We start from the raw sequence: 18,096 nt of genomic DNA, 5'->3' as shown, positions 1-18,096 counted from the left end.
ATGCTGTTGATTCGCTCTGGTGACATGTAGCGCTCGAAAACACCGCTGTCACGTACCAGACGTATCTCAAGTGGCTAGAGCGTAGCGGCCCAAAAGCCTTTGATGATAAGTGTACAGCTCACCTTATTCATCCCAAGGCACACGATAGACACACGTTGCGTGACTATGTGTCTGCAGCAGAGTCCGGAGGCTGGCAGTCTCAGTCGGCCGCATACCCGAGGGCTTGTTCAGCCAGGTAAGATTTACGAGAGGTCCATGGTGTATCTCTTGCGCGCCCGCATTCGAATAGTGAAAGCCCGGGTAGCCTTGGTGAGTGACAGGCTGCTGTGTGATGTTATGTGCGGACGATTCTCAACCTTATTGTGCCGAGACTGGGGCATACGTGTTGATATCCAGAGATGCTACACAGAATCTGTGCAAGCGTCCACGTCAGGATATGAAGATTGTGGCAGCAACGCATATCAAACCCGCTGCCGCTCACAGAATACCTTCTGCGTACTTCTGCTCGCCCGCGATGAGGGCAGTCGACAGGCGCTTTGCCAGGTTCTCATGGGCCAATAACCTGCAGAGCATCTCGCAAGCAGATTGCGTGTTCTTTCCCTAGAGACATTGGCCATATTGATGACTTTGTGGAGTAAAGAAGCCTTACGCATCCATCCCGCGTATTGCGTGATGGCTGTGCAGCTTGCCACGTGATCGGTACATAAGCGGACTCAGCTGCGAAGGTACGTATCTTTCGAGTTGCCAGGTACGCAAACAACTCTACTGGACAAAGCTGTGGTGGCTTCTGAGGGGCAGAAAGTCCATTTCTTGTTGAGCTTGCCGAGTTGCCGGATAACGTTACCAGACATTAGGCTGCATATTTCCTGCGTTGAACTCCGTTGTATCGACACAGGACTTGTCAACTCTTTCGTCGCACTAACATTGTCAGCATCAACGATGGCTACTGCAACACAAACCGTTCAGGATGTGCCTCGAAGGGTGCTGCCGAGATATGAGCAAGCAAAGGAGTCGAAGTTCGACCTCGACTGGGCTGATTTGATCACGCTCGATTTGTCCCAGTTCGACCAGCCAGGAGGGAAACAGAAGCTTGCGAACCAGCTTCGAGATGCTGTCCACAAAGTCGGCTTCTTCTACGTGAGGTCCTTCCAAACTCTTCCACCAGCGAAGCTAATTCTCTGTAGATCACAAACTTTGGCCTGAGTCAAGAAGAAGTCGATCGCCAATTCGCCATTGGCAAAGAGATCTTTGCGCTGCCAGAAGAAGAGAAGCTCAGGCATCGGGCGCGACTTGAAGAAGGCCATTACTCCGGGTACCGTCCGAAAGGCACCATTGAGCTGTTTCCAGGACTTCGCGACAATGTGGAGATGTACAACATCTTCAAACACCTCCCAGAGCTTGAACGCAGTCATCCAGAAGTCATTCACGAGAACCGAGCCGAGATTGAGAAGTTCCAGCGCCATATTGCGGAAGATGTGATTCAGAAATTACTTGTGCTGATATCGATTGTCTTGGAGCTTCCTGAGGACTATCTGTCGAATGGCCATCGGTATAATGACCTCTCGGATTGTCATTTGAGGTACATGATCTACCGAGCAAGAACGCCGGAAGAGAATGCCAAGTATCAAAACATATATTCGAGAGGACATACCGATTTTGGATCTCTGACGTTACTCTTTCGGCAGCCGGTTGCGGCGCTGCAAGTGCTGATGCCTGATGGGTCGTGGAAATGGGTGAAGCCCTATCCTGGAAGTATCACAGTCAACATCGCCGATGTGCTGCAGTTCTGGACGAATGCGTACTTGAAGTCGTCCATTCATCGGGTGCATGCTTCACCGGAGGATCAAGCTCATCTGGATCGGCTTGGCCTGCTTTACTTCCTGAGGTGAGTCAATTCAGACATGATCGAGCTCACAAAGGCTAACATTCTCTGCAGACCTGCGCACGATCTTGATTTGAAGACAGTTGACAGCCCATTGCTGCGACGTCTGGGTCTCAAAGATGATTCGGACGGCCAAGCGGCAGATATCAAAGCTAGAGATTGGGTTCGGACTAGAGTTAGGCAGAATCAGGACAAGCCAAAGCAGGGCGAGTCAAAAGAGAAGGAGAAGGAGGTCATTGGCGGCGTGAAGGTCAAGTACTATGATTGAGGCGCGCTCCTCGCTCCAGATAGCCTCTTGTCGCGTCACAGCGTGAATCCCGAAGGGCGTCGTCATTCGCCAACGTGCAAAAGTCGCGTTCGTGATGATGCCAGACCAAGAGGAGTCTCAGGCGAAGAGCCCGCCGGCCAAATCAACAGCAAGCAACACGAGGGGCCGGCGGCCAGCCGAGGAAGCCTTGGTGTTTCGAGTTCTTGTCCTGGGTATGCCGTAGTTGTACCGTTGTAGGATCGGGCGCCACGTGCAGCCTCGTGGCGTCGGAAAGTTGCATCGTCCTCTTCATAATGCCCAGCTACACGTCTGGCGCGTCTGCTGGCGTTCGACATGAAGTCTGCGCTTCGATAGCGTGAAGTTGAGTCGGAAAACAGGAGAATAGCAAGAAGGCAGCTGGCGAGCCGGAAGACCCGAAGCGGTTTCCCGAAGTGCTCGCGAAACCTTAACGGCACAACATCGCCCGACCTTGCATCATGTTGGTCTGCAACAACAACCGCGACGTGCAGTGGAAGACCGTTCCTGGCAATCCGAGGCTCGCAGCTCCGCATTTCACCAGCGACGCGATGCGGGTGGGCATCTGGGGAAGTCTGGGGATACCGCAGATCCAATGACGAGCCTGCGAATTGCCTTTCGTGCTACCATACGATGCGAGAAGGCACGAAAATACTGGGAACAGGCGGGGAACCACTATATTGACTCGGGATAGGGCAAGCAGGCATGGAATTCTCTCCGCAATCCTTGACTTATAAGTCCAGGCGTGCCTCGTGGCATTCACGTTGATTTATCCTGGACTATCTTCACACTCATCAGGAGCAGCGGACGAAATCGGCATCATGGGGATCGAACTTCGAGGTTCAAAGCTGATAGCAGTCATCCTGCTAGCTTCAGGATTGGACTTCTTACTCTTTGGGTCAGTACATCATCACGTTGTATCAATCGCGCACAAGCTGATGGAATTCCAGCTATGATCAAGGTCTCTTCGGCGGCATCTTGGGCGGCGATGGCTTTAAAACAATGCTCGGTCACCCAGGTCCTACCATGACTGGCTTCGTCACCGCTATTTACGACATTGGCTGTGCATTCGGTGCCGTTGCCGCATTCTTCTTCGGCGAGTATCTTGGGCGCAAGAAGTCCATCATCTATGCCAACATCATTGTCATCGTGGGTGCTACAATCCAAACAGCATGCTACTCCTACACTCAAATGGCCGTGGCGCGAGTGATCGCAGGAGTAGGAGTCGGTCTGAGTACAGTTGCTGTTCCAATCCTGCAATCTGAGACTCTTCCTTCTCACAACCGAGGTGCTCTTCTGGTAGTGCAGTCCGCGCTTATCATCATTGGAGTCGCCATCGCATCCTGGCTTTGCTTTGCAACTTTGTTCGCCAACAACAGTCTTCAATGGCGATTCCCAATTGCCTGTCAGATTTTGTTCTCATCCCTGGTTTTGCTTTGCTGTCCGTTTCTCCCAGAAACTCCACGTTGGCTTGCGAAACAAGGCCGGATCCCTGAGGCCCGACATACGATTGCTCGACTCTTGGACAAGACTGAAGATGACGCGGAAGTTTCTGGGCAGCTGCAAGAGATCTTGGCTGCAATCCAAGCTGAGAATGAAGATGGAGAGCCGTCTTGGAGTGAAGTCTTCTCTAATGCGACAAAGACTCGGAATTTGCAACGCGTCTTGCTTGGTATGGGTCCGTACATGATGAACCAATGGGTGAGTGAAGCCGCCAAAAGGCGTATCAATCCGACATCCGTGCCGTATGCTAACCTGTTACCAGTCCGGAATCAATGCCCTCTGCTATTACCTCGCCTACATTCTGGAGCAGTACTTGGGCTTCAGCCAAAATATGTCTCTGATCCTGGCTTCTGTGGCTTTCACGCAGTACGCTGTCTTCAGCTGGCCTCCATACTTCTACATCGACAAGATCGGACGACGATGGTCAGTCATGCTCTCAAGCATTGGCTGTGCTGTCTGCATGGCGCTGATCGCAGGCTGTCTAATTAAGCAAAGCTACAGCTCCGCTGCAGCGGCTGTTGCTTTCATGTTTCTGTATCTTGATTGCTTCACGCTGGGCATTTTGCCTGTAAGCTGGAGCTACAGTGCCGAGATCCAGCCGCTGAGAGTCAGAAACAAGGCGACGGCGGTGGGAGTGTTCTCGCACTGGATGTCCAATTTTGTTGTTGTGATGGGTGAGTCGATGTACTCAATCTGACACGAGCGCTTGCTAACTTCTGTTCAGTGACTCCAATCGGCCTCAACCACATCAAAGGCAACTACTTCTGGATCTGGGCGATCGTCTGCGCAAGCTTCGTCCCGTTGACCTACTTTTTCGGCGTCGAGACTTCTGGTCGCTCACTCGAGCAGATTGATGAGATGTTCTTCGAGAACCCGAGAGTGCTTATGGGCCTGGACAAGAAGAACACTGTCGTCATCAAAGCGAGCAGGCAGGATGAGGAGGATCGGTATAGAGCGTTTGCCAAGGCTGATGAGAAAGAAGTCGCGAGGATCAGTGTCGAACAGATGGAGAAGAATTAGCCAGTACAGTTCGTTATATGCATTTAAGTATCGGACAGCAGCGCATATCTCACTCTCTGGGCATTTGCAACCTTAGCAGCCGGTTTAGGGCAGTGCATTGGTAGGAGAGCCTCGAAAGGTCCTCGAGCTTGTGCTACTTGAATCCGCGCATGCAGATGACAGACTGTAGTATGTGGGCGTGGACAAAATTAATCTCACAGTGTTGTTGCATGGATGAGCGTCTCTCGATAAGGTGACAAACGCACGAGTCGTTCGTTTCTTCTACAAAGTGGCACGAAAGTCGCAATTTCCAAAATATCACGTGTTTGCGCATCGAAAGCGCGTCTCCGGATCGCCGTTACCCTTGCACGTCCCCCTGCCCATGTGGGCGACGCGTGCCTCCTCTCCCCATTTCTCGCGACGGCTTCCACGTTTCTGCCTGTTCATGATCCACCACACTCGTTGATGATCTGACGCAAGGCCCACAAAATGTCGGACGACTACGCCACGCTCAAGGTCGCTCAGTTGAAAGCCCTCACCGCCCGGCGCGGTCTCCCGCTTGATGGCTTGCGCTTGAAACAACATTTTATTGACGCCCTGCGCGATGCCGACGCCAAGGCCAGCTCTTCATCTCAAGCAAGCAAGACCAACAGCGCACTGTCTCAGAAGGAGGCGTCCAAAGCACAGAGTCCAAACGAACAACTGAAAAGCACAAACTCTTCCGCACCACTGCAAAATCGGGACCCAAATACGACCAACGCCAACATGGCAGGAGGCAAGCGCAAACGCGACGAGCTCGTGGACCTGACTGGCAGCGATGACGAAGACCGCAATGCTTCGTCACGCAAAACAGTGAAAGTCACCGATCAAACCCGTGCTCCTGCCATTGCTCCATCATCCTCCAGTCATGCCGCTGCAAGATATTCAAGCGGTTCTGCTTCTGCATCGGCTTTTCCTCTTCCCACAGCTTTCGGCAACAGCCAGCACGATGAGGGTGAACGCGATGATTGGCTTGCCGATGATGCCGCCTTCAACGACATAGTGGGCTCATCACAAGACGACGCCATCGGCAGCGAGGACATGCATTTGTATGGAGATCTCGACACCAAAATCGTTGGATGCCAGTAAGTATATCCGAAATGTCCATTCAATGCCCCTTCGATGACAATCTCTGACTCTCTCCAATCTAGATACTACAGAGGCTACAGCAATCGAGGCGAACATGTACTCCTGAAACGCGAACCCGGCAATCCGTACGACAGCAATGCAATCCGCGTTGACAGCGTGGCGCACACGCAGATCGGCCACATTCCCAGACGAATCGCAGAGAAGTTGGCAAAGTACATGGACAACCGGTCGCTGCGTGCTGAAGCTCAGCTGACCGGAAACATTGGTTCGTACTGTGGTTGGTCGCTTGCAAACTATGACTGACTGTGACTAGGTACCTACGACTGTCCCATCGTTGTAAGTTCAGCCAACAGACAACTTAGCTGCGGCACCTTCGGCCAACTTCTATCCCCTGTGCCCAAATTGTATATCCCTTGTCAAGTATGGCGACAGTGTGGGTGAGCTGACATTGCTCGCATCAACAGATTCACATGTATGGCCCAGCGCCAACCTCGACAGAGGGACAGAGACTTCAGTCTCAAATGGTCGCCGACAAGCTGCCTCCCAAAGCCTTGAAAGAGGCTGAACGTGCTGCAAAACAACGTGAGAAGGAGCGCAAACAAGCCGAAGCGGCACGACTGGCAGAAGCTCGACGTGCTGCGGCTGCTGGCAAACGAGCGCAAGTGAACTCGCAAGGAGAATTCACGAATCCAGGAAGCAGTGGTTTTGGTGATCCAAGTCAGCCGGACATGTCTGCTATCCAGGAGGCCTCGCAGCGCATTGACCCTCGCAGAATGGCCAACGAAGCTGAGAAGCTGGGAATGTCCGAGGAGCAGCTACAGCAGATGCCCATGGCGGAGCAGCCAGACAGGGTCAAGACCACGATGCTACCATACCAATTGCAAGCTCTGCAGTGGTTGCTTGACCAAGAGAACCCCCAAACACCCACTGCGACCGGTCAGAGCACTCAGCTCTGGACGCGTGTGGACAATAGTCGCTACACCAATATTGCAACAAACTTCTCCACTCAATCGGCACCCAAGCTGGCGTCTGGCGGTATTCTGGCAGACGACATGGGACTTGGAAAGACTATACAGATGCTGGCTCTGGTCGCCGCCGATGCCGAAATGCATGGAAAAGGCACCACGCTCATTGTAGCGCCTCTTTCAGTGCTCTCCAACTGGTCTGGTCAAGCAAGCTTCCATTTCAAGGACGGACACCAGCTGGCCACGTACATCTATCACGGTGCAGGTCGTGTCAAGATGTCGACAAAGGACTTTGCGCAGTACGACCTAGTCATCACTACATATGTAAGTGGGCAACGAACGCATGCGTGCTGACGCAGCTGAAGAGTGAGACAAACTCGAAATTGTGCTAACAACCTCCTCAGGGTACCTTGGCAAGTGATTTTGCCTCTGGTCCAACGAAGACTTCAGAACGAAAGCTACGTGCAACCGGTCTTTATAGCCACGAATGGCGCCGTGTGGTCCTCGACGAAGGCCATAACATTCGCAATCCACAAACAAAGGCAGCTGCAGCTGCAAATGCTCTGACCGCCCGTTCACGATGGGTTCTCACAGGCACACCAATCGTAAATTCGTTGAAGGATCTCTACTCCCTCTTGCGCTTCGTGGGAATCACTGGAGGATTAGGTACTGTCTCCAAACCAACATGCACTGTGCATTGTGCTAACTTTTCAACAGAGCAACTCGATATCTTCATTTCCGTCCTCGTACGACCACTCAAGCTTGGCACACGAGACTCGTCCCTTCTCCTCCAGGCAATAATGCGCGCCTTCACCCTTCGTCGAAGAAAGGACATGCGCTTCATCGACCTCAAGCTTCCCGAACTAAAGGAGTTCGTCCATCGCCTCCAATTCTCGAAGGAGGAACAGCAGAAGTACGATGCGCTTGACGGAGAGGCTCGAGGCGTGCTCAAAGCCTACCAGAAGAAAGATGGTTCCGGACAGGTCACATACAACCACCTTCTCGAGATCTTGCTGCGTATGCGCCAGGTCTGCAATCACTGGAAGCTGGCTTCACAGAGAGTGGCAGACTTGATGGCTCAGCTGGAGAAGCAGAAGACTGTTACTTTGACACCGGAAACAATCTCAACCCTTCAACAGGTGTTGCAAGTCCAGATTGATTCGTCTGAAGACTGTGCCATTTGCCTGGAAACGCTGCATTCGCCTGTTATCACCAATTGCGGTCACGCTTTTGGGCGCGACTGCATCGTGAAAGTGATCGAGGGACAGCACAAGTGTCCATTCTGTCGAGCGGAGCTCAAAGACGAGCAATGTCTCGTCGAGCCAAGCAACGAGTTCGGCGATGGCTCTGACAATGAGAACAGATCTGGCGATGAGGGCAACAGCAGCAAGGTGGATGGCCTACTGCGAATCCTAGGTGCTGTCGCGAATGGCGAGAAGACGATCATCTTCAGTCAGTGGAAGTCATTCTTGGATCTGTTGGAAGAACCTCTGAAGCAGGCTGGATTGAAGTTCTGCCGTATCGATGGCACGATGTCAGCACAACGCCGCGACCAAGCCCTCGAAGCCTTGAACAACGATGGCGAGACCACGATCCTGCTGGCCACCCTTGGCGTTTGCGCTGTTGGCCTCAATCTGACTGCAGCAAACAATGTCATCCTTTGCGACACTTGGTGGGCACCAGCTATCGAAGATCAAGCAGTAGACAGAGTCCACCGCCTTGGTCAGACCAGAGAGTGCTCAGTCTTCCGCCTGGTCATGGACAAGACGATCGAGGAGAAGACTCTCAGCATTCAGGAAGACAAGCGCAAACTCATGATGCTTGCCTTCTCTGAGCAGAAGAACAAGCGTATGGCGGCGAGGACTAACAGGCTGGCTGACATACAGAGACTGCTCTCGTAGGCTGACTGCTTGGCGGGCTACGAGATCGTGCTGGAGCAATCGATCAGCTTACGACGCATCTAATACTAAAAGCTAGAGGTTGTACCTGGTGTGGGTAAAGACTGCTAATGAGGATGGGCTTGATGCTGTGGGCGATATTATATTATTGACGCATCTGGATGCTTGGTCGGGCGCTTGGCCACACAAGCGTCACCTCTCCGGTTGAAAGTCCAGATTAGCCTGTACATATTTGTACCGCCACTCGAGTTCGCGCTTTCAGCCTAGTTTGCCTCAAACCGCAAAACCCTGCATGGCTGCACAGTAGCTTGCGAAGCTTAGGAAGCTTGTCACTTGCTCTGATTTGTGCTGACGTCTCTTGACCAGGCAGACCGACCTGGCACGGTATCAAAGAGTGGCTCCTAGACGCCTCGATCAGTGCCCTCCGAGTGAAAGCCAGACCTAGAAGCCACTCTACCATAACAGTCGGCGGGATTGCATTCGTGGCTCACGATGGAGAGCGACCGATGCCGACTTCCGCTGGCGTGCGTTTATGAACGCAGGGCACGAGAAACGCGTACACAACATCATGTCGGCTAAAGACTCCAACATACGTCAATCGGCGATTCTGCCAGCTCGTCGGAGGCAGTGGCTATCAATGTGAACATTGAAACCTACTTAAAAGACTGGGTCTGTGTAAAACATCACTGATCGTGTACCTACATTTTTCTTTCACAACATGAAGCTCCTCGTCAGCTTGGTTGGAGCTGCCGCCGCCGTCTCTGCGCAGACTGGCTATGACAATAGCTCTTATGGGAATACATCGCCGAACTCAAGAGATCTGACATTCCAGGCCAAGATATCTATCGATGTTGCCACTCGTTACCAGACCATGGTTGGAGGTGGATGCAGTGGAGCGTTTGGAGCTGCTGTAGGCAACTTGGTCGACACACTGAAGTCAAGGAGATCATTTCACTGACATATTGCGCGTCAGTGTACGACGAATACGCTCTCAGCTGCCGACCAGCAAGCCGTGGTCGAGACTCTCTTCTCCGAAAACATTGGTGCACTTTCCATTCTACGAAACCTCATCGGATCATCACAAGCTGCCACGATTTTACCTTCGTGTCCTGCGACACCTGATGGGCCTTTCAATTATACGTTCCCTGCGAACAACGACTCTTGCCAATTGACTCTTGCCCAGACGGCGGTCAAATACAACCCAGACCTTTTCCTGTATGCGGATGCGTGGTCTGCTCCCGGTTGCTTTAAGACTACCGGCCTCGAAGCCGGTGGCGGGTATTTGTGTGGTGTGAGAAGATCCAATTGTACTCATGACTGGAGGGAGGCTTATGCCAATTATTTGATTGAGTACGTGAAGCTTTATCAGCAGCGTGGGATCAATGTTTCGTTATTGGGAGCTTACAATGAGTATGTCAAAAGTCTCCCTTTACTGCAGCATTATGGATACTAACAACGTCTAGACCCGACTTCAACCCTTTCACATACTCGGCAATGCTTTCCGATGGCTACCAAGCCTACGACTTTCTCTCGGTCTTCTATCCTCTTGTCAAAAAGGCTTTCCCGAATCTAGCAGTCTCGTGCTGCGACTCCACCGGCGCCCGCCAACAACGAGATCTCCTCTACGAACTTGGCCGCCTCCCAGGAGGCCTCGATCTCTTCGACTACAACACCTACCACAACTACCAATCCTCCATCAAACGCCCCTTCGGTGACCTCTTGCACGGCCAACCCACAATCGAAACAGAATGGTCCGATGGCGGCAGCACATGGACTTCAACCTGGGACATCAGTGGCAACAACTTCGAAGGTTTCCAATGGGCAATTTATATGCACAACGCTTTTCGGAACAACGTTGCAGGCTGGTCTCATTGGTGGTGTACCTGGACTTCACCTAGCGATGCCTCGCTGATTCTTGTCAATGGGACTTCGTATCAAGTTTCAGCGAGACTTTGGGCTTTTGCGGGTTATTTTCGGTTTGCGAGGCCGGGAGCTGTGAGAGTTGAGGCGCAGTCTGATGTGGAAGAGGTTTATGTTACGGCTTGGGAGAATCGGAATGGGAGTTTGGCGATTCCGATTGTTAATGCGGCCCATTATGCTTATAGTGTTGAGGTGGATTTGAAGGGGTTGGGGATGGGTGTTAATCGTGGAGTGGCGTATTTGACTGACAATGGGCATAATGTGACTCTGGCTGGGGAGTTTGAGGTTGAGGAGGGTGGTTTCAGGGCGGTGGTTGAGCCGAGGAGTATGAAGACGTTCTTTTTGGATAGGAGGTAGAGGTGAGCCGTGAAAGCGCTGCTTCTAGGCTTGTTTGGCGATGGTGACGATTTTCGCCATGGTTGTATTTTTAGGATATGCAGAAATGCTCTACGGAAATGACAGTCTAAGAACAAGAACGCTTCAATACAATTATTCGAGCACAGCGAGCTCATCTGTCAATCACTCATTTTCCCTCGCGCACTCAGCAAGCCTGCTCAAGCCAGAGCTGCAAACTTCGGGTCGCAAACTACCCTGCTGACTTGGCTCTCCTGTGGGTACAGAAAGCTCCAAGGGCCATTTCCTCCATCCGCGAATGTGATATCAATGTTCTCGCCCCTCTGGAGCGTAATTGGCTGATTGTTCTTGTCCAAGATTTGGCATCTCAGTCCTTGATTCTCGACATCATCGTCCAAAGTCAGAGATACGGCATTGAAAGGACTTGACTGGTCAGGAGATGGCTGTTCTTCACGAACGAGGCCGGCTTCTTCGAACTGCAGCTGACGAGCGAGGTTGCCATCGGAGAGTTGAATGCGAATGGATGGAGTTTGCGGTGCTGGTAGTGGCGGTGCTACGCCTTTGACGAATTTTGGGTCGCACACAATGGCATCGACCATTGCTGCGCCATCACGGAAAGTCCAGGGGCCGTTGCCGCCGTCTGCGAATGTGATGTCGACGTTCTCGCCACGAACGACCACGATAGGGTTCTGGTGGGCATCGAGGATTTGGCAGCGTAGAGCTTGGTTGCCTACGATCGGGTCGAGGTTGAGAGCAACAGTCTGGAAAGGTCCGGTAGAGCCGACAGGCCGCGCAGCCTGAGGGAGCTTGTCCTCTGCGAAGTTGGTCGTGGAACCAAGTTCGATAGCTTGATTTTGGAGGACGACGCGAATGCCTCTGTCGGTGATCTCTTTGGCTGTTGGAGCGGCGAGGGAGCCGGATGCTGCGATAGCGGAGAGGAGAAGAGTGCTGTATTGCATTTTGAAGAATTGAGGTTGGTGGAAGCTGCTGTGGTTGTTGGGAGTACTTGCAGGTTCCAAAATGGACACAAAAGAATATCAGAGGACTCAAGAAACTAGGAGCAAGGAAACCAGGACCAAGGAAATAAGGGAAATGGAAATGTTCGTTGTTGTGAGATCGTTAAACGTTAACGGAATGGAGATCTTTCAAAGCCTGCGATGCGGACGAAGATATTATACTTACTCGCATTCCGCCGAGCTCGATCCCGTGAGCCAGCTTCTGCGCAGGTGACGCTGAATGCGCTCGAGGTCTTCGGGCGCAGTGAAAGCACAGCGTCTTGGCAGCTTACGCCCAGCAATGTGTATAGCTGTGCGACACCAATCAGGTCAATAGGGAAGCTGCGAAGGATCGCGGGAAACTCGAAGGATGCCTACTGGAAGCAGTCGAGCTCCCACAATAGTATTGGCTCCGCGTTGCTCGCCATGAGTATACAGCAGCCACGTGTGGCAGGCTGGCAGCCTTACCGCTGGGAATAGAATCGCAGGAGAGGGCTGAGTTGGCAACGGTGGGAGACAGAAGGCTCATTCGGCCAATTACTTCCATCTTGTATCGTACGCAGCATCGGAGCGGATGCGTCTTGAGTGTCGTTTCCAAGGTGCCTCCGATGACACTTCTTCTGTGAGGCTCGCTGCTTGTGATGCCGAAGGATACGGTAGCATGCTGTGTCGTCTCTTCTACTATTGTCTTGTTGGGTTGAATTCAAGGAAGGCACGATGTTAAACTTGGGTTCCTGAAGAGCCAGCTGTGAGCAAGACAATGGCTGAAAGAATCATGGTGTGTCAGCGAAGGACGAGGAAGAGTGATCTGCGAGAAAGGTGCAGTTGACAGAGATCTTGGCATCGCTCACGCTAGCCTGGAGCTCAATCCCGACACGACATCTCCATGCTCTTCGACGCGTCTTTTGCTCATCGTCCTCAATACAAATACACCATTGACCATGTTCCGCCCTACATTACTCCGCACTTTGCGCCCTACACGAAGCTCGGTCCGCTCCTTCTCCATCCGACAGCGTCTCCAACAAGAGCAACCGCAGTATCAAGCTCCAGGCCAGCCCGAAGCTGCGAAGCCGAATCCGCATCGACGAGTCTACAAGCAAGGCGGACCGGGTCGTGCCATCGCATATAACTTCTTGATCGCTATGGTCACGTTTCAAGTTCTATATTGGGGTTGGCTGAAGCTGGAGAGCATCGAGACGAAGCAAGAGAAGGGAGACGAGATCAAGAAGTTGGAGGGCGAGGTGGAGAAATTGACTGGCGCGAAGGCCAAGGACTGAGACGAAGATTTTACATGGAGCGAGGGTGTAATCCCTTCGCCGAAGTGTAGGAGCACGTATCACGTCAAGTACTTCTTGAACCGCAGGCCCAAGCGAGTCGCATTGCGCTTATATTTGCTATACCACGACTGCATCAAACCAGCGACCAGACGTTCGAATGGCTGAGTTGTGTCATCAAGGGAGGAGAGATGATATGCAAAGCTTGAGTGGGCAGTAGCGCCAGCGAAGATGAGCAGACCGCAGGAAGAAGGGTTCCTATCGGAACCAATTGTTCGTTGGGGTGAAAGAGAAGAAGGCAGATAATTCGACGCAAGCCATCTGCAAGACTACGGAAAACGACGACGGTGAGCCAGAACAGACACGACGAGGGTGTCAATGCACGCTTCGGAACATGTACATCATATCTGCATGGGGTTGCCTGAGCTTTTCTGCGGTCGGCGAGACTGCTCGCAACGATGCACACGCGAGAATCCTGTCCCCAGAGGCAAGCTAGCTCCACAGAAAGAGCTCGAACTAGCACAGTCATATTCAAAGGAGAACATTATTTGATGGAAAACCTGCATTTGCTTCATTAACATTGTAGCTGCAATGCCAGCTCGGTCTATTCGGTCTCTCATTGGTGTCACACAACATGTCATAGCCAACGCCTCGATACGCTGTTACTCGTCACATCCACCGTCCTGCACTAGCTGCACGCCTTCAGCAGCCTCTCACTTCTCCGCGCCCAAAGGTTTTTGCCACGCTGGCGAGCGTCTAGATAAAAAAGCCAACGCATCAAGGAAAAGTCAGAAGCACAAAGAAACATGTCGCGCGATCATTGGAGGCATACATTGCACGAGGTACAGGCGGTCCACATCTTGCGCAAACATGAATTAGCTGTACGATAACATCACCCAACCAAGTACACCTCTTCGGCTCCGTATCACAGTCCCACAGTAGCTCTATGCTCTCGATATTTTCTCATATTACTGCATCTCACATCGTCCCAGCTATGCCAACGCTTGTCATCATGAGCCTCGCATGACTAGCACATCTCTCAACCACAGCCTACTGTACCACTTTGTATGTGCTACAGATCTCCGCCTCCGTAACGTGAATGTAAGCTAGTTGTGCAACTGCACCATCCCATCAAGAATGTACAAAACCCCACAAACCGTTCGTGAGCGGAACTCCTATGCAAGACACCAGGCTGGAGGTAACTGCAAGAGGAACGGCGTCGCACACGTAGCACACAAGTGAAGGGTCCTTCCGATGCTATATCATACAACATGCTGCCACCCACTAAAGAGATATGTTTCTAGTAGCAGTGATACGAAATGGCCAAAACAAAGGGGTAGTCGGAAAAAGAAAAGAAAAAGTACATCTTATGCCGTCCATCCATCCCATCGATCCATGCTCGCTTGCTTGCTCCGACCCGAAAAGAGAAAAGCACAGAAGCTAGCTCATCATACAACAGAGCCGCAACAAAAGAAGGGGAAAGGAAACCCACGCTCGCGTCAAATTACACACCACCAACGCCCGCCACCTCTTTTCCCTTCTCTTTTGGCTTTTCCTTCTTCTCGCCTACACCATCCTCGCCCTCCAGGTTAGCATCCGTACTGGATCGTAGACCCTCCATTTCAAGTTTATCCTTCATCGCAACCCTTCGCTTCTCGTCTTCTTCACTCGCCAGCTTCGCCAGCGCTTCAGCAGTGAGCGGCTGCGGACTCCCTCTGCTCTCACTGTCATTATTATCGCCTTCAATCTTCACGCCGAGGCCTGCGCCCAGAGTCTTGTCATCCAAGTCGTCGCCCGGAAGAGGACTCAGCGGACTTATCGGTTCCAGGAACTCGCCCACATTCGTATTTGTGTCTCCAGGATTCGTTGTCGTGGCCGCTCCATCGTCTGTAAAGGGCCCTCCACCAACGGCACTGTTGATTTCGGGACCAAATTGCAATCTCAAGGCTCTTTGATCCTCATCTTCTTCGAATTCGCCATCTTCATCAACCTCCTCCTCTTCTTCCTCGTCTTCTTCCGTAAGTCCAGGCATAGCCATCTCCACACTAGGTCGCCCGGTTCCAGAGACGGAGCCACTTCGGCTAGTGCTCACCGGCGTACGCCCTCCTGCAGGTGACGAACCACCATGACCATGCATAGGACCCTTGAAGACAGAGCGTTTCCGTCTGGCGAACTTCGGCAGGCCAGGCGAAGAAGGTGCGGGTATGCTTCCAAAAGCGTTGCGAGCTTCGGGGAAACTGGTCGTGAGAAGTGACATATCCGAGGGAGGCGGTCTCCGAGAGAAGCGCATACCGGATGGAATGCTGGCAGTGGGTGTAGAAGGCAGCACTTTGACAGAGCTATGCGGTGATCTGCCGAGTCGCGAGCCAGATGCTGATGATAGTCCTGAAGGGGATGCAATGGAGGCGCTGGAAGTGCTCGAGGCTTTCGAATGTGAATGTTGGTGTTTCGGCTTGTAAGTGCTGCGTATTGATGACACTGACGAGGACGTCGATTTGCGACCACGAAGACCAGCAGACGATCTGCGGTAGGATGAGTGTGGCGTCAAGGTATGTGGGCTCAAGCTCGTCCTTTTTCCCCTCGCGCTTGCACCACTGCCGGTCGAAGAGGCAGTGTTGATCCTGGGTCGAGTTTGATACGTCTGACTGTTTCGCAATTCTGGTCGTCCATGTCCAATGCTTTTCCTGCGCGCCGTTGCTGGGCCAGTTGCCACACGATGCAATTCACGGAGATCGCCTTTCTCCTGAGTGGTCTTACCAATCGGTGCGATCTTTCCATTAGCCTGATTGTTCTTATCTCCTTCGTTTGGGGATTTGCCTCGTTTGAATGCTTCTCCTTTAAATAGGTGCTTGACCCACGCAAGTTGTTGTCGGAGGGGCGCAGCGTATATTTTGTTCTTCCGTTCTGTCGGCGGCACGTATGAAGGACTGAGCAAGTCTGGATTGTTAGTCACGACTCGCAACATACTCTGACTCCCTCTCGATGCTGTGCGATGTGTCCGAAGTGATGCTCCATAGTCCTTGGGTGGCGGTCGCGGTCTACTACGTGATCGGCTGTTATCCGAGGCTGTATGCGGTCTCGAGTTGGGGCCGGATCCCGGTGTGGGTGATTTCGTCTCGGTCACTTTGGGCAAATCAGGTGCCTGCAAGGCATTACCATTGGTGCGCTCCTTTCGCCGGCCTCGTGAACGTGGAGAGTCCAGCAGAGCATTTTCTTCGCCTTCGTGTATCTCCCCAAGGAGAGCACTCTGTGCGAGAAGTCTGCCACTAGCAGCGCTCAGCCTTCGTATTGATTTTGCTTCAGCTTCGCGTTCCTTCCGTTTGCGTTCTCTCCTCTTCTCCTTTCGCTGCTCCTTCTCTAGCAGCAGAGCCCACCAGCCAGCCAACGAATCGCAGCGCTGAGAAAGAACATTCTCAATCACCATATCGATATCCACACCAGCGCTTCTCATGCGCTGCAGCACGTCTTTCTCCAACTGTGTTGAGAACGGCGGCGGTTGCTGCAGTTTCAAGATCTCTTGCTGTTGCGGAGCGTGTTCGGCAAGCCATGGATCGCGCAGGATGTCGCCCAGGCTTGGCCTCAAAAGCGGTCGCTTCGATAGCAGCTTCTTGATCAAGTCCTTGGCCCCTTCAGGCATGTGTTCCGGGTACTCGGGATCCTCCTTCAAGATTCTCCCTTTCGTCACATTATCATTATCGTCATCAAACGGCAATTCCCCGCACAGCAGGGCGTAGAGAATTATTCCCAAACTCCAGACATCGACTTTCTCCCCAGCATATTTCTCCCCCTTGAGCATTTCCGGCGCACTGTAGCAGACTGTCCCGCACCACGTCTGCAGGTAACTTGTCGATCCTTGGTATTCTCGTGTGAAGCCGAAATCGACCAGCTTAACATTTTGATGTTTGTCCAGGAGGATGTTTTCCAGCTTCAGGTCTCGGTGGACGCAACCCTTCATGTGCACATAGTTCACCGCACCAACGAGCTGCGTGAATATCTTCTGCACCTTCGCCGGCTCCATGCGTCCATGATTGAGCAGGTAGTTGTACAGCTCGTCGCCGGGACAATACTCCAGGACGAGCCATACTAATGTCTCGGTCACGATGACCTCGTACAGTCGAGCAATGTGCGGGTGGAGGAACTGTCGGTGATGGTGGATCTCGCGCGCGAGGTTGGCGTCATCCTTCTTCGCGCTCTTGAGCACGACTTTGGAGCCATTGGTGAGCTTGTGCTGGGCGAGGTAGACTTTGCCGAAGCTGCCCTTGCCGATCAGGCGTCCGAGGGTGTAGTTGCCTACGCTGTGGAGGTCGGAGGCGGAGAACTCGCTCAGAAGCGACTGGTAGGAGTTGGCGAGCTGTAGGAGAAGCAAACACAGTCAGCGGATGCGGGAGAGGTGGATATGCATGTATGCAGGCAGGCAGGCAGCATGGGAAAGGTGGAGGCCTGCAGGCAGCGGAGCGGAGAGGGAGGAGATGGAGGGCGGGGCGGGCGTGCCTTGTCTCTGCGTTCCTGGACGGCCTTGTCGGTCCTGGCCGGTGGCATCGATGGTGGTGTGTCGCCGCTCGTATCGGGTCGTCTGTGGTTGCTCGTGCCAATGCCGCGCCCAAAGTCTATCCGCGCCGAATGGGGCAAGTGAAGGAGGAGGTGTGTCGGTCGGTCAGCCCTACAGCGGCGGTGGTACGGCGTCAAGGACAGGCAACGTGCGTGGCGTGAGGGGCAGCATCCGGCAGAGCGAGCGCATCGAGGCAGCAGCGGTGCACGAGGAACGTTGCGGCAGCGTGAAACAATCCTGGCTCGCCGGTCTGCTGTTGTTCATCTCGAGCACCGCGTCGTCATTCCGCGCGGCCATTGGCTGGAGCTACCTCCGTCTCCTCCATCTATTCTGGGATCATGCCTCT

General features: G+C 52.9%; 7 protein-coding genes across 7 annotated transcripts; 5 read left to right on the top strand and 2 right to left on the bottom strand.

Moving 5' to 3' along the window:
• Positions 1-939: 939 nt before the first annotated feature.
• Positions 940-2,150, top strand: RHO25_013056 (uncharacterized protein; the record flags this gene model as incomplete). The annotated part of the gene is made up of 3 exons (XM_023604326.1): positions 940-1,137; positions 1,185-1,885; positions 1,937-2,150. 3 exons carry the CDS (start codon positions 940-942, stop codon positions 2,148-2,150), a joined length of 1,113 nt encoding a protein of 370 aa, XP_023450130.1.
• An 836-nt stretch (positions 2,151-2,986) lies between these two features.
• Positions 2,987-4,688, top strand: RHO25_013055 (uncharacterized protein; the record flags this gene model as incomplete). Its single annotated transcript, XM_023604325.2, has 4 exons — positions 2,987-3,063; positions 3,116-3,866; positions 3,931-4,342; positions 4,393-4,688. The coding sequence occupies 4 exons, from the start codon at positions 2,987-2,989 to the stop codon at positions 4,686-4,688; spliced, it is 1,536 nt and encodes a 511-aa protein (XP_023450129.1).
• A 468-nt stretch (positions 4,689-5,156) lies between these two features.
• On the top strand, positions 5,157-8,661 carry RHO25_013054 (uncharacterized protein; the record flags this gene model as incomplete). The annotated part of the gene is made up of 6 exons (XM_023604324.2): positions 5,157-5,791; positions 5,858-6,060; positions 6,109-6,131; positions 6,260-7,084; positions 7,165-7,426; positions 7,478-8,661. The coding sequence occupies 6 exons, from the start codon at positions 5,157-5,159 to the stop codon at positions 8,659-8,661; spliced, it is 3,132 nt and encodes a 1,043-aa protein (XP_023450128.1).
• A 715-nt stretch (positions 8,662-9,376) lies between these two features.
• On the top strand, positions 9,377-10,935 carry RHO25_013053 (uncharacterized protein; the record flags this gene model as incomplete). The annotated part of the gene is made up of 3 exons (XM_023604323.1): positions 9,377-9,568; positions 9,632-10,068; positions 10,122-10,935. 3 exons carry the CDS (start codon positions 9,377-9,379, stop codon positions 10,933-10,935), a joined length of 1,443 nt encoding a protein of 480 aa, XP_023450488.1.
• Positions 10,936-11,132: 197 nt separating this feature from the next.
• On the bottom strand, positions 11,133-11,891 carry RHO25_013052 (uncharacterized protein; the record flags this gene model as incomplete). The annotated part of the gene is made up of 1 exon (XM_023604322.1): positions 11,133-11,891. The coding sequence occupies one exon, from the start codon at positions 11,889-11,891 to the stop codon at positions 11,133-11,135; it is 759 nt and encodes a 252-aa protein (XP_023450489.1).
• A 977-nt stretch (positions 11,892-12,868) lies between these two features.
• RHO25_013051 (uncharacterized protein) lies at positions 12,869-13,204 on the top strand (the record flags this gene model as incomplete). Its single annotated transcript, XM_023604321.1, has 1 exon — positions 12,869-13,204. One exon carries the CDS (start codon positions 12,869-12,871, stop codon positions 13,202-13,204), a length of 336 nt encoding a protein of 111 aa, XP_023450499.1.
• Positions 13,205-14,705: 1,501 nt separating this feature from the next.
• Positions 14,706-18,075, bottom strand: RHO25_013050 (uncharacterized protein; the record flags this gene model as incomplete). Its single annotated transcript, XM_065603635.1, has 2 exons — positions 14,706-17,552; positions 18,061-18,075. 2 exons carry the CDS (start codon positions 18,073-18,075, stop codon positions 14,706-14,708), a joined length of 2,862 nt encoding a protein of 953 aa, XP_065459707.1.
• Between the last annotated feature and the right edge of the window lie 21 nt (positions 18,076-18,096).

Source organism: Cercospora beticola, chromosome 9 (assembly GCF_033473495.1).
Source record: "Cercospora beticola chromosome 9, complete sequence".
Lineage (NCBI taxonomy): Eukaryota > Fungi > Ascomycota > Dothideomycetes > Mycosphaerellales > Mycosphaerellaceae > Cercospora > Cercospora beticola.
The sequence above is the reverse complement of the archived record's forward strand: the minus strand, read 5'-3'. Positions and strand labels throughout refer to the sequence as shown.